Source organism: Lissotriton vulgaris, chromosome 1_1 (genome assembly GCF_964263255.1).
Source record: "Lissotriton vulgaris chromosome 1_1, aLisVul1.2, whole genome shotgun sequence".
Classification (NCBI taxonomy): Eukaryota; Metazoa; Chordata; class Amphibia; order Caudata; family Salamandridae; genus Lissotriton; species Lissotriton vulgaris.
The window spans coordinates 464,202,674-464,228,344 of NC_141685.1; the positions used below are offsets into that span (position 1 = coordinate 464,202,674).

The 25,671-nt window shown below is 47.6% G+C and overlaps 1 protein-coding gene across 5 annotated transcripts in view; it reads left to right on the forward strand.

Annotated features, from left to right (window-relative positions):
• Positions 1-25,671, forward strand: part of SGIP1 (SH3GL interacting endocytic adaptor 1) — a 1,273,000-nt gene that overhangs the window by 350,590 nt on the left and 896,739 nt on the right. For all 5 annotated transcript variants that reach the window (XM_086953766.1, XM_086953786.1, XM_086953772.1 and 2 more), the window contains exon 5: positions 24,786-24,843. In XM_086953766.1, coding sequence (XP_086809892.1) covers positions 24,786-24,843 — 58 coding nt within the window. The remainder of the gene's footprint in view (positions 1-24,785; positions 24,844-25,671) is intronic.

Consider the following 25,671-nt stretch of genomic DNA (forward strand, 5'->3'; position numbering starts at 1 on the left):
GTGGGGACCGGTGAGGGTACCCTGCCCCATGTAATATTGATCTCCTGCGGGTTGTGGTCGGAGAATGTCTTGGGTAAGTATGTAGGGTAAAGTACCTGCATTGCTATATCGACAGAGCAGAGAATCCTATCTTTTCTGGTATGTAAGGCGTGTACTGCCGAATAAAATGAGTATTCCCGGTGGTCTTGGTGTCGCATCCTCCATACATCACACAGTCTCCACTCCGTCATCCAGCGTTCCAGCGCCTCAGTTTGTTTGAATACCCCTGCACCACGTAATGGCGGGTGCGATCTATCTAAGGACACCTCCAGCACCGTATTCTAGTCCCCTCCAAGTATCCAGGGGCATGTATCCCACCCTGCAAGTGCTCCACTGAGCAGGTCCCAGTATTTATCCTGATCAAAATTAGGGGCGTATACGGATCCCAACACCACCTGTTGTCAGTCTAGTGTCCCTCTCACAAAAACATATCTGCCCTCTTTGTCGATTTTTTGGTCATGCGCTACAAAGGGCACCCCAAGCCGCACTCATATCGTAGATCCCCTAGCGTAATCTGAGTAAGAGGTGGAGAAAACCTGTCCCCTCCATTTCCTCCTACGTTTTACTATTTCACTGTCCACCATATGTGATTCCTGTAAACAAGCTATCTGCGCCTTGCGGGGTAGTAGATGTGCGTGTATCCTATGTCTTTTATGGGTGGTGCCCATACCCCGGACATTCCAGGTAATTACTGTATAGTTACCCAACACATGCATTGTGATAATCTGTACATCCTTAAGGGTGTGAACATGTTGCAGGGTAGAACGACTATATTGGTAGCTACTTTATGAAAGTGACCAACCCTCCCCCCAACATTCCCAATACACGGTCTGGGACCGAAACCATACAGACCACAACATAAAATTGCAACGAGCAAATCAACAATTGCAAACCAAGGGCCTTCGCCATGTGGGGGGCGGCGCCTGCACCTCGCATGCGTTTATGTAGCACCCTTATATAGCACTCTAGAGCTACAACGGTACCCGAGCCCAATCAGTACTTGTCTGCAGTAAGCAAATAAACAGCAAATGTAAATTATTAGCAGTGTACGCTAGTTACATCTTAGGAACAAAGGCTCAATGTATACTTGCGTGGGTGCATCAACCAAATAAGTCCGTAATTAGTTGCGGTGTAGCCGAGGGGAACAAGGCCACACTGCCTTTAGAGTCCGATCCGTGTGATGTCTCACCGTCTGTGGAAGATTTAGTTACAGTATCAGTACGTGGTGCGTTTGTGAAGGTTGCTGTCGCTATGATCTCCTGTTGTTTAGATTGTTGCAGCCATTGTGAAGTGATTCGTTTGTCTGTGATGTTTCTCCGGAAGCGACCACTCCTACGACTCCGCGAGGCATCCTGTTGAGATCCTTTCTTGAAGGCCTTGCGATTGTCGGTGTCCGCAGCGCCAGTCAGCTCCATCACCTCAATCCAGTCCACTACATCACCGGGGCTCTCGAAGCAGTAGGTTTTTTTGTTCATGTTGGATCTTTAGGCGTGCCGGAAATAGGAGGGCGTACTGGACATTCAGTTCCCGTAACAGACGCTTCACCGCCACAAATTAGGAGCGCTGGCGTTGCACCATCACCGTGTAGTCCGGATATAGGGAGACCCTTGTGTTCTCGAAGGTAATCGGCACCATCTCCCGAGCCTTCTGCAACAATGCATCCCTATCTCTGAAATTTAGCAATTTCACAATCGGAGGCCTTGGAGGGGCTCCCGGTTTCGGTTTTCCAGTAGGTATTCGATGTGCCTGTTCAATGCAATATTGCGAGGAGAGACCCTCCAACATGACGTGATCTTTAAACCACTGCTCCATGTAGCTAGTTGCATCAGTCCCTTCATTTTTCTCTGGCAAGCCGATCACCCGGATGTTATTGCGCCTTGCCCTCCTTTCTGCATCCTACACCCGATCCATTAAGGCAACTCCCTGTGTTTGTAGGAGCTTCACATCGGCTGCAGTCTGTTTCTGTTGTGGGAGCACCTCTGCTAGGGTCGTTGTGTGTTCCTTCACCGCGTCTGCTACTTTCGCGTGATCCGCCCTCAGCAGGTTCAGTCCTGTGGTCAAAGATCCGATCTGTGACTCGATGGCCTTCCTGGAGTCACGTACTTCTTGCAGAATAAGGTCCAACTTGTCCATCTGCGCTGGTACCACCGAGGGGGACACACAGCTGGACCCCGGTATACCATCCATACTGTCCGCTGTCCGGTGTATCTTGTGTGGGACCAGTTTCAGCCTGTCCCTGCTGTTTCACGCCCCATAGCGCCGGATCCACGCGGCACTTGGTCGAACCCAGCCGGTTCTACTGGGTTAATAAAGTAGTGGCACACACACTATCTTCTCGTGGGCCCCAGCAGGGCTCCAGTTGCAAAGTAGTGAGCAGCGACGTCGCCAACAGCACAAAGGGCACAGCAAGGTCCGGGCAGGCACTACGCCAGTTAGGTGGATGGAGGGGGGCAGCACATCACATATGGTTCCCGCTTGCTGTGTGGAATATTGCAATGTTTAACAGTCCCTCTTGTTGGTTGTACGAGGGGGGAGGGGGGGCGACTCCAAATGTCAACACAACAGGGGTGGAGGGGGGTGACGCCCTCTTAGTCGGCTCTAGGATATGCCTCCGTATGGCTCTGGACAATGTCTATAGGAGTGCCGGCAGTCAGGATAAGTCTCACCCCCAGGCAGGCCTGCACCTCTTGGCAGTGGTCCCCATACATCAAACGGCTAGTGCACCTGCATGCGTGTATTTATCGGCGGGGAGAGCCGAAGCCTGTGCAGGCCGCCTCCCGCTCAGGCCGCTTCGTAGCTCCGCCCCCACCGCAGTAGGCCGCTCAGCCCCGGGCTCGTGTTGGAGCGCTGCCCAATCACAGAAGCTGCAGGGCTCCCGGCCCGGCAATGTGCTCCACACCGCAGCGCCCGCCGCTCTCACCAGTGTCCTGCACAATGGCACAGCGCTTCACCATGTAGCGGGTGATCCCCAGGATAACGCCTTGTGTTCCAGAGCAGTTTCCCTCGGCAGACGGGCCCACACGTGTTCTCTACTCCGCCGGGCGGCAGCCAGCATCCAGGGCGGGAGCCCCTCAACCCGAGGGTCAGTGTTCTTCCCAGGCAATGACAAGCGACCACAGTCCCCTCAGCCACGGGAGACTATAATCGTGAGCACTCACTCAGCGTGGCAGCGTGGTAAATTCAGGATTTTGAGGGCTCTGGTCCGGAATTCCCTCAACACACGTCCGCCATGTTCAGTTGCTGACCCCATAGTGCATTAATCTTCAGCTGTAAGAACCCCCCCCCCCCCCTACCCCCACTACTACAGTATTAACTGTGGCCCTCTGCCCCTGCATTTCATTTAGCTCCGCAAGAAATTCCTGGGCCTTTACCTCCCAAAAAAAAAACATTCTGACCCTGCCCCTATGGATAACTTTAAGCCGAGTGGGAAAGAACAACCCACCCCCTGAAACGGGGTTATCATCTGTCGAAGTCTCCATCTCCGGTCGACCATTGTGTGGCAGAAGTCCGGCCGAGCGAAGAAGGTGTGCCCCTCAAATGATCGCTTTGAGTCAGGTCTGGCCCGATCTGTTCTAACCTTCCTTAACAAAAAGTTGCCACAAAAGATCAGAATGGCTCTAGGTTGCTCCCCTTGGCTTTTCGTCCGGGTTTTCCTAAACATTGGGCAACGATGAGCCTGCTCTACTTCCATCTCCCAATTCCAGTGGGCGAGGTCCGGAAAAGCGCCCTTCAACAACTTAATGACAAAGGCCATGATGTTCTCTCCATCCACATTTTCTTCCAAGCCAAGCAACCGGACCTTATTGCGGCACTGCCTGTTTTCAAATTCCTCCAGCTTCCAGCATATACTTAGCGATTGGTTTTACTGCATAACCTTGAATGATTGTAGTTTATCAGTCTCCACCTCTACAGCAGCAGTTCGTTCTTCCATATGGATGACTCGTTCCGACATGTCAGTGAACGCCATGTTCATCTTACGGATAGCCCCCTGCAGTTTATTGGTGGCAAGAAGCGATCTCTTACTTTTCTGTCTCTCCTCCCCCTGCATCTGCTTGTCATATAAAATAACTCCAGTGTTGTAGGGGGGGGCACGTTGTCAGAGATGTTGAATCCTCCTATGCCACTTTGTAGCTCATTTCTTGAATTGGGCCCGCTACCGGTGCAAGCTGTCAGTGTCGATGCAGAATAGTCCCATTCAAGTTTCCTAGTAGCTGAGTCCGAAGATCTTGCTTTAGTCTTGGCCCGCTGTTTGGAGTTCATAGATCCGCTGCGGTGCATCTTCTGTGTGGCAGATGATTCCCCTGAAGCCGTCTCCTGTGATGATTCCAACTCACTGATCTCTGTATCTGAATCATCATTTAGTGAGGAGATTTTATCTCCTTCTGGTGAGAACAGAGATACGCTTGCCCAAGAAGCTGTAGCACCATGATTGTTCTGATCTCCTGAAGCACTACTAATGTTGCCACCATTAATCTCCAGCATGTTTGGTAGTGCCTGGGCTTGCGCCGATGTATAAAACGGAGTATGGGCAGGTTGACAGCCTATATTACCAGTGACTGTACCTAAACCAGCCCCGCTGGCAGAATCATTGCTGTTGTTTGGTGTCTTATGCACTGCCATTACAGTAGCTCTTTGAAGTTCTGTGCAACTCCTGCTCCTCCTGACCTCGTTGCTCTCACCACATTGGGGTGAGGTGATGGATTTCAGACACTAACGACTGCTGCAGCTGACTTTCCTCATCGGTAGATGGTGAAGAAAATGCACTTTATTAGTACAGATATTTGGGTGGGTGGACACTTTTGCCCATATTATTGGTGGAGGATATGGATCCGATGCGGTTTCATTACGGACACGAAGAGAGTTATAATTACAGCGTGATATTGTGGTGAATACTGGATACAAACCATGGTGCGGTCCCGGCTAAGATGAAGGCCGGGATGTGGAGTAATAGATGATGTATTGTTTTGGGAGGTACACACGGATACAGTCCGCCATTGCTTTCTGGTATTTCAATATTATTCAAAGATAGTGCTCAGGCCGAACACTAGGTTCGTAGCGTACTCGCTCGGGGTTTTTTGAGAGGCAGCATTATTCTAAATCGGTACGTAGTTAGATAGCGCCACATGTGTCCATTTGGACTCAAGGACGCAGATCTAACATAAGTGCCGCAATTATTCCCACGTTCAGTGTGTAATTACACAAAATGGGGTTATGACATGTAATGCAACATTACATGAGATTAGGGTATTGCAACAGAAATGTTACCCGAGCCTACAAAAATCTGCCACTGTAAGATCTGGTGGGTTTGTGGTCAAGTTTAACTTTATTCCCTGCTCCTGTGGTGCTGTAAAACTAAGCAACCATCTTTGTAGCTCCCCAATCACAGGACTGTTACTCGTGCTTTTTTAAAGAATAGTTCATGCATGCTTCAAAACTGATTTACAAACGTTTTGAAGAAAATGTAAAATTATACATTGTGGAGTTCTTTTTGAGATTTGCTTAGATGTTCGAGTTTTCAGTGATTCCAATGGAGTTTGCATAGAAATCTGCGCAAACTGTAGATATCCATGAGTGTACGTCTGGGGATTGTTTACATGGCTGCCAGTCTGTTGGAATACACTTAACAGAAATTTGCAATCCTAAAGTTATTTATGTATTTAATTTCCACAGAAAAAAATCCTTATGGAGTAACCCATTCTTTTATAGCCTCATGGAATATAGTGCATTCCCTTTCCTTTCCCATTGTAGAAAAAAACTTTCTTTGTACTTTGAAATAGTAAATGTACAAGTATTTGCCTGGTGGGTAAAGCCCTACACATCGGCGTTCCTTTTCCAAACATTTCCTGTAGATTTAATTATACAGAAAATCGCCCTAGCACCAGATTTTCCATGCTAGCAAGTTCCATCTCTGCATGTAAATGTCCATAGATCCTTTTTCGAGAATCAAGGTAAATAAATGTATTCCTGCTATTGTTTCTTCTATTGCTTCTGAATGAGTCGTTCAGGTCTTGATCAGAAAAACAAAATGTAAAAACAATACATATAAAAATGTACTATGTAGGTTTATTTCTGTTTGTTAAAGTGAAGTACGACTTCCATGGCTTGCAGGAAATAATCCAGGAGTACTTCTAGCAAACGGTTACAGTAACCGCTTTCCATGCATAGCCACGTGTATATCTTACATTTAGCAGATGTACACATGCATTTCCACTTTCTTTTCTCTGTCAATTTTAAGTATTTTCCCTCCCCATGTCCACCCCAGGATAGAGACTTATTGCTGTGTTGCTAGGAGTAAATCCCCGACCGTATCACCAGGATAGTGATTTATTGCTGCCTTGTGAGGAGTAAATCTCCAAGGGTAGGAACAAGAATAACAAAGATTTGTGAATTTGCACATACTCGCACGTTTGTGGGAGTTCGCCTGATTTTCAAGCCATGCGCTCCCACCCACCCCTTTCATCCCTTTGAAATTAGGTCACAAGTAAAATAGGTCACAAGTAAAATTCTAACATGTTGAGGGAGGCTAGAGGGCGCACGGCATGATGGCCGCACCTGTGTGAGGCTCTGCCCAGCCGCGCACCTATCCTGTTATTATCTGCAATATATCCTTGACATCTGGGGCCCAGTTGCAGCGGATCGGACAGGGGACAGTGCCCTGAACCACTTGCTGTGTTTTAGATGAATATTGGAGACCGGATCACCAACAACCCGACATTGCCTACCTCGGCGGCTGAAATGGCGGCGTCCATGAGGCTGTCTCCTTGATTGGCTCCTGGTGGTATTGCAGGCGGTGACGGCGCGTCTGGAGATTCATCCCTCGCTGATATCTGGCTGCCGAGTGTGCAGGCTGTGACCTACAGGATATTATCGACCCGCTGACCGAGGCAGCCCCTGCTGTGATTAAGAGGAGTGCGGCCTGCCTGGAACTCAGAGTGGTGGTGCGGCAGGCCTGAGGAAACTGCGGCGCCTGGGGCTGTGGTGTTGAAGGTGGTGAGTGTGACGCGGCGGGCGTAGGGCTGGTGTCCGCGGAGGCGGGGGCGGTCCTAGTGCTTGCTGCTGCCTGTCTGCTCCGTTCGGCTCTGGGACCCCTGGGCGGCTGCGAGGGGGTAATACCGCCGGACTGGGGATCCTCAGGCTGGCTGGGCCTGGCAGCCATTGTCTCTGCCTGCTGCTGCCTAACGCTTCGATTTGGCCCCCTGGAGCTTGCTGCCAAGCATTACCGCGCTGGCTGCCCGGAGGAGTGACGCCTGTGATTGCCGCGGGGTGAGGGATCTGCTGATGGACTGCGACCCGTATTGATTGTGTCCTGCAGCCTGAAAGCTACACTGCCACTGTTTGCTGTCTCAGAGCCTTTTCTCAGGAGGTGGGGGGGAATCGTGAAAGTGGCGGCTTCTTTCTGCTGGGTTATAGTGCCTGCTGCTCTTCGCTGTGCAACTATTTTACTTGTCTCTCCCTGAGCCTGGTGGGCCTGAGGTCCCGAGTTGCTGCACAGAGGCCTGCTACTACTAATGACTGCTGTGCCAAACATCAACTACTAGAGTGTAGGGTGGCAGAACAATAGGGACTTTTGCGACCAGCTGTATAGTGGGATATCGTACTGGATTTTTTCTGGCTACTGGTGGGGCGCTGCTGTGATACCTGCTCTTGTAATGGGCTGCCCTAACTGATTATCTTAACCCGAGCATTGGGGGTGTGTTAGCTTTCTGGTGGCGGGAGCGACTGCCTGAGGGCATTATGGGCCGTAATGACAAGTCGCAGTCGCGCCTCACGTTTGAGGCGTGTAAGACTCCTAAACCTCCCCAGAGGACAGCTTCGGACTCTGAGGCGGATGCCTCGGGTCAGGAACAATCCTCATTGGAAACCACACTCCTCGCTATGCAACGGAGCTTGCAGGGCTTGCAGGCTATTGAGGGCACCATGGCGGGGGTTAACCATCGGCTGAATCACATGTCCTCTCAGCTGGAAAAATAAAATGGAGAAGGTCCTCTCCCTCATACAGGCTGAGAATGAGGATTTAGAGGCTCGTTCCCGGAGGAACAATATACGCATTCTTGGCCTGCCTGAGTCCACAAATATGGGGAAAATGGAGTCCTACATTGAGCGCTTGATCACAGAGATATTTGGTACCAGCCATCTATCGCCTTTGTTCATCACTGAGCGTGCTCATCGCTCACTTGCTCCTAAACCAGTTCCGGGCGCGCCTCCGCACCCAGTAATTGCGCGGAGGCTCAATTATAGGGACTGTGACTCTATTCTGCGAATGGCCAGGGAGAAAGGGACTATCGAGCATCATGGGAACACCCTATCCTTCTTCCCTGATTTTACTGTGGCTGTACAGGCGGTTCGCAAGGAGTTTGGTGCTGTTAAAAAATTTCTCCAGACTGAAATGGTCCCCTATGCGATTTTGTACCCAGCTCGACTGCGGATAGGGTCTTAGGGCGCTTCTAAAATTTTCACTACTCCTAAAGCTGTCATTGATCATGCAAAGCAATTATAGAAGCGACTATGTGAATCCCACTCGACCTCTGAGACTGAGGATTGATGTGTGTAGTGGTATGGTGACCTGGCTATTGTGTACCTTTCATCTATATGCCGGATATGTTGGTTAACCGGGAGGTGTATTTAATAATGTGCCCCGTTATGATCTGTTATATTATGTTGCAGGGGGGCTCTGTTCTACTGAACTGTCTGTGGCCACCCGTTGGGGCCTCCAGGTTTGTGACATGATGCTATAAACTTGATTACATTAATGTATACTCTGCCACCTCCTAGTGGATGGGAGGATGGTAGTCTCTACGACCCCTTATGGGTGAACCCCAATTTTGTATTTTGGCTGTTGTTCTGGGTGGGGATAGGGATGTTAGGGGATGGGATGGCTTTGGCAAGTTGGGGTTGCTGAAGTGGGAGGGGGTTGTGGGGATGGGTGGATGGGGGTTATCTTTTGCAGGGGACAATTCACGGAGATGGAAATCTTTTATGATTTGGTAATGTTTTATGATTTATTTACATTGAATGCCTTTTTGTACGGTGGTGTGTTAAGGTGTTAAGTACTTACAAGTCTCAGAGACTGTATTTGAAGGTGTCCTTGTTGACCTCTGTTGTTGCAGGTTACTACATGGTGATTACTGATGGATAGGGAAGGTAAAATCACTTGGCTCACTTGCAACGTCAGGGGCTTGAATCAACCGAAAAAGACTAGGCAGGTTCTGGCATATCTGGACGCCATAATGTTCAGGTCGCCTTTCTGCAGGAGACACATCTCACAGGGCATACAGCGGCATCTGTGGCCAAGAAATGGGCTGGGGCGCGCTTTGCTTCCTCCTACTAGTCTTATACAAGGGAGTCATGCTATTGTTCAAAAAGAATGTCCCGTTTGTAAGCACGCATGAGGAGATCGACAAAGAGGGCAGGTACATAATAGTGCAGGGGAGACTGTGTGGAACCTTGATCACTATGATAAATGTCTATGGACCAAATGTAGATGATCCTGAGTTCTATACTATACTGGGGATTAAGATATATGCTCTGCCTGTGTCAGTGGTCATTTGTGTGGGGGATTTAAATGTAGTGCTTGATCAAGCTATAGATCGGAAGTCGCACAACAGCACTCATGTTAAAAAGGCCGGGAAGGTAGTGCGGGATGGTTTGGGTGATTTGGGACTTGTTGATGTGTGGCAGCTGAGACACCCTGGAGTACGTGAGGGGACATGTTGCACTTATACATATAACACATGGTCACCCTTGGATTACTGGTTGACAACACGTGATGTTAATGCGTTTGTGACAAGGTCCCTGCACTTGCCCCGCACACTGTCAGACCACGCGCCAGTTCTGATTGACACGCTTCTTCCTGCTTATGCCCCTGCACCATTTACATGGAAGCCTCAGCCCTTGGCTTTATCAGGTTTAGTGTTTCGGGAAGGTATACGGGAGGCTATAGAACATTACTTCGCTGAGAATATGGGGTCAATGGAATGTATGGGCACTATATGGGAAGCGTTTAAAGTGACCATCAGGGGGGCGTGCGTAGGTCTGCAGGCAGGTGTGCTTAAGTCCTTGTGTGAATCCATGGGGCAGTTGGAGTGTGACTTTGTGGGGTTGGAACGTCCGTATGAGGAAGTGCCGGCAGCGGCTACCCTGGCTACTATACAATTGAAAGTGGATGAATATAATGAACTGGCTGAACAGGAGGTGAAGCACTTGGCAAGGCGATGTAAGGCCCGGCATTACGGTGAGTGTGGCAGGCCAGGGCAGGTGTTGTCTGAGAGGATCACAGAGCCCTGGAATGGAGTGCAGGAATTTACGGAGGATGGAAGGTCCCTGACGGATACTGCGGATATATTGGGACAATTTGTTAAATACTACAAAGCAATCTATGGGAGTAGGAAAACAGCTAGTGAGGAGGAGATAGCACAGTATCTGGACGATGTGGCTCTAGTGTGGCTGTCGAAGGGGCAGCAGTACTTCTTGATGCACCATTTAACGGCTGAAGAAATTAAAGATGCAATAGCTGCTCTACCGAATAGGAAGGCAGCAGGTACAGATGGTCTTCTGTCCGAATTTTATAAAAAGTATGCTGAAGTGTTGCTGCCTCATTCAACGACCATGTATGCGGAGGCCTTTGACCTGCAGAGGCTCTCTGCCACACTTTTGGAGGCCTTACTTGTTGCATTACTGAAACGGGACAAACCCCCAGATAAGTGCGAGTCTTACAGACCACTATCACTCATGAATACCGATGTAAAATTCCTTGCTGAAGTTCTGCCGACACGGCTGCGCCTCTTACTTAATGTTATGGTTCTTCCGAACCAATCAATGTTTATTCCTACGTGGTCCACTGCCCGTAATTTGAGAGCCTTATTCGCTGTCCTGCACTTGCTTAAACCGGACCTACCAGCGGTGGCAGTCCTGTTGGACGCTGCTAAAGTGTGTGACTCAATTGCATGGATGTAAATGTTTGCTGTGCTACACCGCATGGGGGTGCCCTACTTTTTTACCAGCTGGATAAAGTTACTATATGCGGACCCGGTGGCCCGGGAGCGGGTTAATGGCCGTGTCTCGGAGTCCTTTCCATTAAAAAGGGGTACTAGACAAGTGTGCCCGCTCTCGCCTTTATTATTTGCTCTTGTGCTGGAGCCACTGGCATGTGTGCTGCGGCAGAGACATGCTAGTTCAGCACTACAATTCTTTCAATGGCCATTAGCAGTATCAATGTATGCTGACGATATGGTATTGTATGTACGAGAGCCAGAGCAATACTTGGAACAGGTTATTCGGGAGTATGTCCGTTTCGAATGGTTCTCGGGCTTAACTATTAATTGGAGCAAATCCATAATCTTGCCTCTCACGCAAATTTGTTCTAAACTTCCCCTTGGAGTGGGCCTCTGACCCTGTACGGTACCTTGGCATTTGGGTACTTCAGGACCCGAAAGACGTTATAAGGGCTAACTATGGGGTGGCGGTGTCCAACTTTGAAGATCAGGTGGCTAGGTGAATACGTTTACCCCTGTCTTTCGCTGATAGTTGCTCTGATTAAGATGGTGGTGTTACCCACATTTTTTATATTTAGTTGTTAATATCCCGATTACTCTGACAAGACACTTTTTCGCCACGCTACGCTCCTTATTAATCACGCTTGCATGGGGAGGGTAAGAAGCCACATAGGGTGGGAAACGTTGACAAAGCCCTATGAACTAGGTGGTTTTTCGGTACCGGACATGAACTTATACCATCTCTGTGCACAGGCACATTTTGCTTCTTACTGGCAGACGGCGCCACCATTTACTCCACACATGGCGGTTGAGGCTGGCGCGGTGCACCCCTTGCCCCTCAAGGCTATGGTAGTGAACCCACACTTGGTATATGACAGAGGGGAAGTAGACACAGTACAATGTACAGCTCGAGCGTGGGCAGACCTGGGGAGAAGAGCAGGGCGGCTGCCAATGTACGCTCCTACAATGCCCTTGGTGCATCATGCAGAAATATCGGTGACGGGTGAAGCTGGGGCACTTAATATACTACAGAATGCCGGGGTGCGTGTCATGGGTGATGCCTTTATAGGCGGGGCGTTTATCACGCTGCAGAACTTTCTAAAAGATGGCCGAACACTAGGTTCGTAGCGTACTCGCTCTGGGAGTTTTTTGAGAGGCAGCATTATTCTAAATCGGTACGTAGTTAGATAGCGCCACATGTGTCCATTTGGACTCAAGGACGCAGAGCTAACATAAGTGACGCAATTATTCCCACGTTCAGTGTGTAATTACACAAAATGGGGTTATGACATTTAATGCAACATTACATGAGATCATGGTATTGCAACAGAAATGTTACCCGAGCCTACAAAAATCTGCCACTGTAAGATCTGGTGGGTTTGTGGTCAAGTTTAACTTTATTCCCTGCTCATGTGGTGCTGTAAAACTAAGCAACCATCTTTGTAGCTCCCCAATCACAGGACTGTTACTCGTGCTTTTTTAAAGAATAGTTCATGCACGCTTCAAAACTGATTTACAAACGTTTTGAAGAAAATTTTAAATTATACATTGTTGAGTTCATTTCGTGATTTGCTTAGATGTTCGAGTTTTCAGTGATTCCAATGGAGTTTGCATAGAAATCTGCGCAAGTGTAGATTTCCATGAGTGTACGTCTGGGGATTGTTTACATGGCTGCCAGTCTGTTGGAATACACTTAACAGAAATGTGCAATCCTAAAGTTATTTAGGTATTTAATTTCCACAGAAAAAAATCCTTATGGAGTAACCCATTCCTTTATAGCCTCATGGAACATAGTGCATTCCCTTTCCTTTCCCATTGTAGAAAAAACTTTCTTTGTACTTTGAAATAGTAAATGTACAAGTATTTGCCTGGTGGGTAAAGCCCTACAAACTGTTTTTAAGTACCCCCAAGCTTAGAAGTTTGTGATGTTCACTTCATGTCCCGTACACATCGGCGTTCCTTTTCCAACCCTTTCCTGTTGATTTAATTATACAGAAAATTGCCCTAGCACCAGATTTTCCGTGCTAGCAAGTTCCATCTCTGTATGTAAATGTCCATGGATCCTTTTTCGAGAATCATGTATTCCTGCTATTGTCTCTTCTATTGCTCCTTAATAAGATTTTTGGTACACAATAAAAATTCTGATTGAGTCGTTCAGGTCTTGATCAGAAAAACAAAATGTAAAAACAATACATATAAAAATGTACAATGTAGGTTTACTTCTGTTGTTAAAGTGGAGTACGACTTCCATGGCTTGCAGGCATTTCCACTTTCTTTTCTCTGTCAATTTTAAGTATTTTCCCTCCCCATGTCCACCCCAGGATAGAGACTTATTGCTGTGTTGCTAGGAGTAAATCCCCGACAGTATCACCAGGATAGTGATTTATTGCTGCCTTGTGAGGAGTAAATCTCCATGGGTAGGAACAAGAGTAACAAAGATTTGTGAATTCACACATACTCGCACGTTTGTGGGAGTTCGCCTGCTTTTCAAGCCATGCGCTCCCACCCACCCCTTTCATCCCTTTGAAATTAGGTCACAAGTAAAATTCTAACATGTTGAGGGGCGCTAGAGGGCGCACGGCATGATGGCCGCACCTGTGTGAGGCTCTGCCCAGCCGAGCACCTATCCTGCTATTATCTGCAATATATCCTTGTCATTTGGGGCCCAGTTGCGGCGGATCGGACAGGGGACACACAGTGCCCTGAACCGCTTGCTGTGTTTTAGATGAATATTGGAGACCGGATGACCAACAACCCGACATTGCCTACCTCGGCGGCTGAAATGGCGGCGTCCATGAGGCTGTCTCCATGAGGCTGTCTCCTTGATTGGCTCCTGGCTGGATTGCTGGCAGTGACGGCGCGTCTGGAGATTCATCCCTCGCTGATATCTGGCTTCCGAGTGTGCAGGCTGTGACCTACAGGATATTATCGACCCGCTGACCGAGGCAGCCCCTGATGTGATTGAGAGGAGTGCGGCCTGCCTGGAACTCAGTGGCAGTGCGGCAGGCCTGAGGAACTGCGGCGCCTGTGGCGTCCAAGGCCGTGAGTGGGACGCAGCGGGCATAGAGCTGGTGTCCGCAGAGGCAGGGACGGTCCTAGTGCTTGCTGCTGCCTGTCTGCTCCGTACGGCGCTGGCACCCAATGGGCGGCTGCGGGGGGTGGGGGGGCGGTACTACTGCCGGACTGGGGATCCTCAGGCCCCCTGGAGCTTCCCGCCGAGCATTACCGCGCTGGTGGCCCGGAGGAGTGACGCTTGTGATTGCCGCGGGGTGAGGGAGCTGCTGATGTACTACGGCCCGTATTGATTGTGTCCTGCAGCCTGGGAGCTACACTGCCACAGTTTGCTGTCTCGGAGCCTTTTATCAGGAGGATGGGGGATCGTTAAAGTGGCGGCTTCTTTCTGCTGGGTTATAGTGCCTGCTGCTCTTCGCTGTGCAACTATTTCACTTATCTCTACCTGTGCCTGGTGGGGCTGAGGTACCGTGTTGCTGCACGGAGGCCTGCTACTACTAATGACTGCTGTGCCACACATCAACTACTAGAGTGTAGGGTGGCAGAACATAGGGACTTTTGCGACCAGCTGTATAGTGGGATATTGTACTGGATTTCTTCTGGCTACTGGTGAGGCGCTGCTGTGATACCTGCTCTTGTAGTGGGCTGCCCTAACTGATCATCTTATCCCAAGCATTGGGGGTGTGTTAGCTTTCTGGTGGCGAGAGCAACTGCCTGAGGGCATTATGGGCCGTAATGACAAGTCGCAGTCGCGCCTCACGTTTGAGGCGCGTAAGACTCCTAAACCTCCCCAGAGGGCAGCTTCGGACTCTGAGGCGGATGCCCCTTGTCAGGAATAATTCTCATTGGAAACCACACTCCTTGCTATGCAACGGAGCTTGCAGGCTATTGAGGGCACAATGGCGGCGGTCAACCTTCGGCTGAATCACATGTCCTCCCAGCTGGAAAAATAAAATGCACCAATAGGGGCGGTGGAGCAACGGGTGTCTGCTGCTGAAGATGGTTTAAGTGAAGTAGCGGGGAAGACCCTAGACATGGAGAAGGTCCTCTCCCTCATACTGTAGTGTAGTTCCTAGTTTCCCACTAGGCCCTGCGCATTGGAATAACATATTCAGTAGTATCGACGTAGAAGTGCGGATCTTCCAGGCCTCAACTGACTATGCTAAACTTAATTGGGTTTGTTACCAACTAGCTCAGAGGTCACTGGAAACTTTCTTCTCTGCATGGGAAGTGATCAGCTTCCCTGGCACAGACAAGAAGGGATTCAGTTTTCCAACAACCGTGCAACATGACAACTTTGCTCCTCAGATCAAGAGTCAATCTCTAGGGTCGTGTGAAACAATAGACAGTTATTTTACTCAGTCAGGTTAGTGCAGTTTACTTTCACGATATGTAGAGAATAGAGAGACGGGCGTTTGTCAATAAAGGGTTAACACTTATTGAACAGTCTTTCTTCTCGTACAAGAGAAATGTATTGCCACAATTGCAAGACTTGTTATTATAAAAAGTACGTACAGTAAGATAAGTATTGCTGTAAAAGCATTGATATGGTTTCTTAGCCATACAATGGTTTAAAAGTAATAAAACATATATACAGTCATATAGACATTAGGCTAACATACTCAACTGGTGCTTTTACTACGCTTACCCCAGTGTACCTGACCTAAGCCTAACACGTGGAAGGGGAGTAAGTAAGTAGCTTTAAGTTAAGTTGGTTTTGCCAAGGTTTGCTTCAAGAATTCTCTTCTAAGGGTTTAGTCAACACCATACCTCTGAATAGAATGATGGAGGTCTGGTATCTCCTTCAGGGGGTACTCGGTATCCCAGTCACCCGCGAGGGCAGACTAGAAACGCTGGAGCTGGATTTCTCTGCAGGAGAAAGGCAGCGTCTCTCTTCAGCGCGTCGAGGAGGAGTAGGGGGCACAGCGTCCGTGGGCAGTTGGCATCTGCTGGGCTTCTTCGCAGAGGGACGGCTGTTCAGCTCCTAAGCTCACCACACCATCGTTCGCGCTTTAGCAGCGATAATGGTATCAGTAGCTTCACCACCAAAGGGACAGCAGCAGCATCAGGCGTACTGCATACAGCATACAACAGCAATGGGACACCAGCAATTGCTTAAGGCAACGTTGGTAGTATTTATACCTGACAGGTGCCTGGTTTGACGCAAGTTTGCTGGACATAAGACGTCAATTAAAGATGTCACTAGGAAGTGATAGCTATCAGTTGCTCATTAGAGTTCCATTACTAATCAAAACACAGCAAGCGGGGATTTCCAGGTTTGCTAAGTTTTTATCTTGTTGAAGAACTCGGAGTGTTAATCTAGGAATATCAGATAGTGACTTCTGCTCTGTCATTGCACTAATTGGTTGCAAAGGAAGTGGCAGAGAACTATTCTGGAATGTGGCTCTGTTCGTGTGAGGCCAGAGATGACTTTCTGAATATCGCACTTGAACGGTTATGCCAATATAGGGAATAAATGGATTTATAGCCGAATAGGGGCATAAGGTCACAGTATCGATCAGGATCCTAGATAAGCACGCAACAATACAGGCTAAGAATGAGATTTAGAGGCTTGTTCCCGCAGGAACAATATACGCATTCTTGGCCTGCCTGAGTCCACAAATGTGGGGAAAATGGAGTCCTACATTGAGCGCTTGATCACGGAGATATTTGGTACCAACCATCTATCTCCTATGTTCATCATTGAGCGTCCTCATCGCTCACTTGCTCCTAAACCAGTGCAGGAGGAAGAGCCGTCCACTCAGGTTCTGACAGCTTCAATTCCTCTTTCCCTCATTTCCAATCTTAAGTATATGCTAGAGGACTACAGCAGGCATTTTCCGCCATCTCGTCATGGGTCGCCTCTGCCTACAGCACCTGCGCCTGTACCACCTTCTACCGCTGTTCTGATGCCGCAACAGGCACCTGCACCACCTCCTACCGCTGTTCCGCAACCGGCACTGTTGCCTGCTCTTGCTAAGATCTCTATTCAGGTCCATGATACAGTGTATGAAGACGATGATGGTAATCTTTGCCCGGACAGAGAGGATCGTGAGCTGCAGGATGACGATGGTGATGGCGATAAGCAAGACTGGGATGATTACCAGATTCAAACGCCGTCCCCACCTCCTGCAACTCTGGGGGATTCCCCTCCTATTGACATTGCAGGTTTCCACCAACTCCTGGATAGGGCGGCACTCCGCTTTTAACTTCCTATGGTTCAAAGGGAAGAGGCCTGCTTCTTATATGACTTTAAGAGTCAACCTTTCAATCAAGTTTGGACAGTCCCAATCATCAACTTCATCTGGAATGAAGGAGTCCAGTTGATGCAAACGCCGAATTCCAACCCTGCACAACTACCTTGATCGGAGAAAATGTATATGGCGCCCCAGGGTTCTCCAGCTTGCCTGATCGCACAGCCTAAACTGGATTCAGTAGTCACCCAGGCCGCCCAGCGCCTTTCCAGAAACCCATCTTCCCTGATTACGGCTCCTTCGGATCGCGAAGGTCGTCGCCTAGATGCCATCGGGCGAAAGTTCTCAACTATGGCTTTCACTACTGTAAGGGCCGGTAACGCTTTGGCCATACTGGGACGTTACGATCGTCCGATGTGGTCTGACATGTCCACCTTGGTTGCCCTCATCCCGGAGTCCTCCAGGGCGGAGACTCTTAAAAATCTCCAGGTCAGGGAAAGAGTGTCAGAAGAGATAATAGACTGCTCTGTGGATATTGCCTGCACTGGCTTCCGTCAACTTGCAGGGGCGGCTGTTCTACGGCACCAGGGTTGGCTTCGGTCTACCTCTTTTCGCCAGGAGGTCCAGGCAAAAATTCTCGAAATGCCTTATGACGGCGAGTCACTTTTCGTCAGCATGTCGATGAGGCACTGACCACGATGAAGAAAGATACCGAAACAGCTCGCTCCTTGGGCACTTTACAGTTCCGCAAACAGCCCTTTCGTGGTGGTCGCGCGGAAGCAGCACCACCTCTTCTTTTCGTGGAGGATCGAATCAATACCGCTCCTAAGGCCAGGGAAATCAACGGTATTCCAACCAGCAGCAGCAGTCCTCACGCCTGCAAACTTCCAAATCGTATTGTGGAAAATCTTCCTATAGAGGTTCCACTTCCAAAAGGCAATGACTTTCCTTTCCCGCGCAAGGTTGGAGGTCGAATCTCCCTGTTCTTTTCTCAATGGTCCTCAATCACCTCGGACCGTTGGGTATTGGACATTGTATCAAAGGGCCATGCCTTGGAGTTTGTAAAATTTCCTCCTCGCAATCCTCCAGCTGGTCCGCCTCCTTGCAACCTCAAAGAACTGTTCCAGCAGATTCACATCATGATTCATAAGGGTGCCATCAAAGTGGTTCCCAAGTCTGAGGGGAATGGGATTTTATTCCCGGTTTTTCTTCATCCTCCAGAAAACCGGCGTCTGGCGTCCGATCCTCGATTTACGTGCACTGAACAAATACCTGAAGTGCCAGTCCTTCCGCATGCTCAAGGTGATGGAGATCATATGTCTTCTCTGGAAGGACGACTTCATGACCACCATCGACCTCCAGGACGCATATTTCCATGTGCCAATTCTTCCTGGTCACCGGAAGTACTTGCGCTTCCGGGTGGGGCGGAGAGACTTTCAATTCAGGGTGCTGCCTTTCGGCCTGCGCTCCGCCCCTCATGTCTTCAGAAAGGTTTTGGCCCCAGTAGTGGCCTGCCTGCGTCTTCAGGGCGTCCAAATCTTTCCCTACCTGGATGACTGTCTCATTGAGGCGCAGTCTCACAGACAGCGGTCTCGAGACACTCAACTCTGTCAGGACTTGTTTCGCTCCCTCTGCCTTTCCATCAATGCCGAGAAGTCTCAGGTCGACCCAGCTCACTGCCGGACTTTTATAGGCGCCACTCTGGATACGTCACTAGCCAAAGCATTTGCGTCTCACGAACGTCAGCTGCGGATTCTACGCCTGGTGACCCTCCTTTGTTCAAAAGAGTCCGTTTCCGTTCGTATATTGAAGTCTTTTCTGGGAATGGCGTCCCCGTGCATCTCTCTGATAGCAAACTGCAGGCTCAGGAGTCGCCCAATTCAGGAAGAATTGGACAGTCAGTGGCGTCAGGTCACCGGCTCCTTCAACGATCTTATTCGTGTGACTGCCCGGATGAGGTTGGCTCTCCAGTTGTGGGTGCCTGCGTCCAACGTAGCTGCCGGGACCACATTCCTCACCACAACTCCGGAACTCCCTCTGACCACGAATGCCTCCTTGGAAGGTTGGGACGCACACCTTCAGGGGTTGTCCGTCAAGGGCAAATGGACTCAGTCTCAACGCTCCTGGCACATCAACAGGTTGGAGTTGCTGGCCATCTTTCTGGCTCTCAAATCGTTCCATCTTCTGATCCAGGGGGAATCGGTGCTCATACAAACGGACAATACCACCAGTATGCACTATGTGAACAAGCAGGGCGGCACCAAATCTCCTCTCCTCTCCTCTCCCGTCTCGGCTGGCACAAGCTATTTGGGACTGGGCGCTTCGGCACCACGTTACCCTGACGGCAGTTCATCTACCAGGCATCTCGAACATCCTAGCGGATGCCCTCAGCAGGTCCGCATCCTCGGCGTACGAGTGGGAGCTACATCAGCCAACTCTGGACTTCATCTTTTGGCGTTGGGGTCATCCAAGCATAGATCGCTTTGCGAGCCCTGCAAACCGGAAATGCCCGTCCTTTGCAAGTTGGCTTCCCCATCCAGAATCGTCCGATAATTCCCTTTTGAAGGATTGGTGCGGTCTATTCGCCTACGCCTTTCCACCGATTCCACTGGTTCCTCGAGTATTGTGGAAGATGCGAGACAGCCGTGCCACATTCTCCTGATTGCTCCCAGATGGCCTTGACAAGCGTGGTTCTCGGAACTGCTGCTTCTTTCTCAGTGCGAACCCATTCTCCTTCATCCTCGAGCGGATCTCCTCACGATGGACGAGGGCCTGATCTGTCATCCAGACCCCTCCTCTCTCAGATTATCAGCCTGGAACCTGAGCACCTTAAATTTGCCCATTTGAACATCCCGCTAGCATGCAGAGACATCCTTGCTAATGCCAGAGCTCCATCTACAATAAAGACTTATAAACTCAAGTGGAAAAGGTTCTGTCACTGGTGCATGGCTGCCAACATTCATCCTGTTCATTCTACTCCAGCTCAGCTTCTTCCGTTCTTTCTAGAGTTGGCACAGTCAGGGCTCTCCCACTCCACTTTGAAAGTTTTCTTGGCGGCGATTTCTCGCTTCCGACAGGATGGCTCCTCCTCTCTCTGCTCTTCCAGAATAATTTGTCAGTTCTTTAAAGGACTGTTCAGGAAGTTCCCGCCCATTAGGCGTCCTCCTCCAACCTGGCATCTCAACATTGTTTTGACACAATTAATGAAGGCACCATTCGAGCCTATCCACAAGGCGGATTTGAAATTTTTAACCTGGAAAGTGGCCCTTCTCCTTGCTCTAACCTCTTCACTTTGCTTGAGTGATATTCACGCATTTACCATTAAGCCTCCTTTTCTCCAATTCAAATCTGACTGTGTAGTGCTTCGCACAAACCTGGCTTACATGCCTAAGGTGCCCACTGACTTTCACCTCAATGAGCCTGTTCTCGTAAAGACTTTCTTTCCAAACCTTCAAATTCCAGCGGAGCAGCGTTTACATTCTCTGGACGTTAAGCGCTGCCTTAAATTTTACATCAATAGGATAGCACCCTTTCGCAAATCTGATCAGCTGTTCGTAGCCTACGGACACATGTGCAAGGGGCGTTATGTCACCAAGCCAACTATTGCACGTTGGATTTCTTCAGCAGTTTCCTTCTGACACCAGAAGGCTGGCAAGCCTCTTCAATCCTCAGTGAGCGCTCATTCTACAAGGGCGATGTCATCCTCTACTGCCCTGTTTGCTGATGTGCTGATTCATCAAATTTGCCTAGCAGCTACGTTGTCCAGCAGGCACACTTCATCGAGACATTATTGCCTTGAAACGATCAACGAAGCGGATACGACAGTGGGACAAGCGGTGCTTCGCAATCTTTTTAATTAAGGTGAGCCTCTGCTTTCTACACTCCACCTATATGGTTTGTGTAATGATACGGTTGTTATTATTATTATTGTTATTCCTTCTGGCAATGCCATGCTGCTATTGGTGCATCCTCATACCTATGCATTGCTGATTTTGCTCTTGCTGCCAGCTATTACTGCTCACTATTCCAGTCCAGGGAAGGCATGGCTTGGCAGTTCGGGCTGGACTGTTCCCATGAGGCACAGGGTCAGACTGATTTGTATATGGCCATGTCTGAACTGGGGTGGCAGAGTGGGCTAAAGAACGGTGATGGATTAAACCCAGATCTTTTGACTGTGTGTGTGTGTGTGTGTTTGATTGATTCAGATGCTCCGTCCATCACCACCCCCTTTTGTACCACTATTCTATTCAAGCATGTGAATCTATGAAAGACACCCTAATACTGGAGAAGAACAATTGTTACTTACCTGTAAACAGGTGGTTCTCCAGTATTGGTGTCTTTCATAGATTCACATGCGACCCGCTCGCTTCTCCTCCTAGACTCTTTTGTCACTATTGTGCTATGAAAATCTGAGGGCCTGAGCCTCTGAGGAGAAGGTTCTGGAGGCGTGCTTGCGCCTGATTGACTGTAGTTTGGACTAACATAATGACAGGGATATGTTGCAAATGTTTTCTCTCTTGCCATGTATTCCTATGTAGAAATTATGACCTGGTCTTTGCAACTATTCTAGTGTGTATTTGTATGTGTTATGTTTTTACATACATATTTTATTGGGATTTTATTGCTATTTTATTTACCGTGGGGCTCCCACTTCGACGACTGTGAATATTCAAGCATGTGAATCTATGAAAGACACCAATACTGGAAAACCACCTGTTTACAGGTAAGTAACAATTGTTCTTCTCCAATTAACCAAGTCAAATGCTTTCTAAGCATCAACAATTATAATACATGCTGGAATAAGATTGGTATTAAAATAGTCCAAGGCTTGTATTGAAAACATAGTATTGGCCGGCATAGATCTACATGCTATAAAGCCCGTCTGGTCTCTATGAATTGTCTCTTGGGTGGCGAATAAAAAACGCTCATCCCATACTTTCATTAAAATCTTATAATCCGAGTTCAAGAGACTGATGGGCCTATATGAATTACCATCCACAGGATTTTTATCTTTTTTAACAAAGGACACGATTAGCTCCTCTTTAAAATGTGCGAGAACCAAACTACCCTTTTTATTATAATTAAATAGTTTTTTCAGAGGTACGAATAATTCTTTTGATTTTGTTTTTTATAAAATTTAATGGAGAAGCCATCCTACCCAAACGCTTTGGCCCCAGCTGTTGCTTTCATAGATGTCTAAATCTTGGCGGATACCACATCAGAGCGATACAAAATCCACATCAGATCCTAGTTGACTGATCCAGTTATCTGAAAGTTTGGGAACATTTACATTTGTGAAATAATCCTGGATCAGCTCCCCCCCCACCGAATATTCTGTAGAATAGAGTTTGTGGAAATGTTCCAAAAAGATCTGTGGAATCTCGTCGCTATTGACAACTTCTTGACCGGTCTGAGGGTCAAGGACTTTAGATATTATAGCTGCTTCTTGTATTTTTCTTGTTGAATTAGCCAAAAGTTTACCAACTAACTGGCTATCTTCGTAAACCCTTTGTTGGTACATTTGAGAGCTACAGATTTCTTCTCGAACAAAAAAATCCCTCAGAGCTGTTCCTGGCTGCCCGAGTTAGTGAGGATAAGGTTTGACAAGTCAGGAGTCATTTGATCTTCTTAAGTTTCTGCTTCTACTCTATGAATTCGTACATTACCCTTGTACAAATTCGAATACAGTTCAAAAGTGGCCAATTTTATGGCACTCATTGCATCGTTTACCTAATGCCAGACAGGCTGGATAATTACTCATATAGGATCTTGAGCCACATCTAAAACAAAAACCTGATACTTTCTTCGGAGGAGGCTTAATATTTCTTAAGTGACAAGGCATTCACAGTGTCAGTATCATGAAGTGAATTAACATTATGATAAACCAATTCAGTACCCATTCTTTTGCTTGAAATGATGGATCTTTCCGTTGACTTTGCTAGATCAATGACTTCTATAAGAGTTGGGTCCCTACAACTTAAATGCCGTTCCTGACTTTTCTTAGAATTGTAACCAAATACCAACTGGTCTCTAAATGCTTATTACTAAAGTGCATCCAGAATTACAATTGGCTTTAGAATGACAAAGTGCAGAATCCTAGTCCGCCACAGTTTCATCCTGAGTTTGATATATTTTAAAGAAGTTGAAGCTTTCCACAAGTACAGTGGGCTGTTCAGTAAATGTCTTTTCGAGTCTTGCAATATTTTCTTAATCGTCCCAATTTTTAGGTTCTGGAGTAGGTATTGGTTATAGTACGTTATCAAAAAGTTACTGCTCTTCATTTCTGAGATTGTTGAAAAGATCAGCTGCCTTTCATTTAGGAGAAAATTCCTCTGCCTCCAGAGCAAACAAATAGCTCCCAAATACTTTGAACCATTGTTTCCATGTTAAATTAGGTTTTCCAGGAAGCTGCAGATAAGGTTGTAGATGTACTAACTGTGCCAGATAACTAATTTTAATTCTAGAGTGAAAACTCAGCCAAAAAGTGAAGAGCAAAAAACAATGGACTTAAAATAAACACTTTGGTCTTAAAATAAATGTTTCTGTATAAAGTTAGTTGAATTTAAAACGAGGAAATAGTAACTGTACATACAAGTGCTACTTCCAACTATGTGAAGTACTTTGCTTTTGCTCCTGAGTGTTTCTGCAACCTTTACCAATCTCTACGGTAATGGGGATTTCTCAGTTGTGAAAGTCTAAGTAAATATTTATTTTAAAATGTCCATCACATTGAATGTTAGTATGATTACGTTTACTGTGGTGGGTTTCTGTGGTGACAGCTTTCACCGATGTGCTCATTTGAAGGCTCGCGTAGAGGGGAACGAGCGTGTGCGGGTGCCAAAATCAGGTCGCAAGCATGTGCAAATGCGCAGCAACGCAGAAAAGGAATACATTGAGGACTTCAGGGAAAAATAGGCATGTCTCGTAAAGCATTCAGGTAAGCAATGTGGTATGCTTCGTCATCTGTTCCGCATCTGCTTCAGATGAGGTTAGCTTTCTAGCTATATTTAAATGTTGACAGTGGGCTCCTTCTGATCGGCTCCAAAATGTAGTGGTCTCTTCTGAATAAAAGAGAAAACTTCAGGGATTATGAAAAATCTTTTTTTATTCCAAAGTAAGAAGCCCACGTCCTACAGGTCTTTCACCAGTGGTTCCCAAGCTCAACTGCCAGGGTCCACGTTGGCAACCTTGGAGAAGGAATGCAGAACGCTAATCCCATAACAAAAGTACACCACAACACATCTTTTTCTACATAACAACTGACCATTTCATGTAAGTGTGACTGAGCTGAAAGACTGACTAAAGTTCTATCATTACATCGGTCCAACTAAGAGGATCAAATCCAGGAGTACTTAAGTTGCAAATGTACTTATATTACTAAAGTGTGTACTTAATCTTGAAATACCGGCTCGTTTTCCCACAGGATCAATCAAGTTAAGTCAGTAATGAAACAGAACGAAAGCCAAACTTAAAGTGGATTGTGTATAGTAGGTAGAATTCCCAAGAAGTCATGTAGTACTAACAATTTCCTTTGCTTTGTTTTTTGCAGAACTCACCAGAAGTAGATGACGAAGGATACAGTACCAGACCAGACGAGGAACCTGGCGATATCCTTTATTTATATTTTTACATATGTTTCTTAAATTATTCAGGATCAGGAGGTCTTGTATGGTTTGTGTAGTATATGCACATATAGAAAGGGAATTTCACCACCAGTAGCGTGTATCTATCGGACCTGCTCAGGCCTTTTATTGCCTCCTATTACATCATGCTGGGCCATATTGAGAAAAGAGCAGCAGCGGGCCTTAGGATGCCGCACCTCCGTCCCAGTTCCAGAAATGTGTCAAAACAATTGTGCAAACAACCCCTGCGTCAGCTGCTGAGTGACGTCACTGTGCTCCAGATCATTAAGTACTTTTAAATACTGATAGGGGTCCACAACTCCAAACAAAGTCCAAAGAGGCAGAAATATATGAAAATAACTTCTTTATTTTTTAAAATTCTTTGAAAAAATCACTTTTGTCAAAAAGATCAGCCAACGCGTTTCTCTCCCTCACTGGGAGCTTCCTCAGTGCAACATTAGAATAAGAATTCAATCAAAGTTCGAAGATTATTAGAAGAAGTAGTGAACAGGTATTAGCGCCGGTAAAGGTAGAGACCAAATTAATTCCACTGGTCCTGTAGAATAGCTCCTTCAATATCCAGAAGCTTCACGAGCAAACATTTCGCTTCAGGTAGGTATTTACGATCCCCAAGGTTGAATCGCTTTAGGAGAGTGCACATAAGGCATCACACAATCATTCTACTATAATATCCACACCATGTAACTGTGTTGAAGGCACGGCTTAGCGAAAATTCCGCTCTCATTCACAGAACGCCAGAAATCTCCTGGGCGTATTATCTCGCCCTGTCCCATATTCTGGAAAGCAAAATTG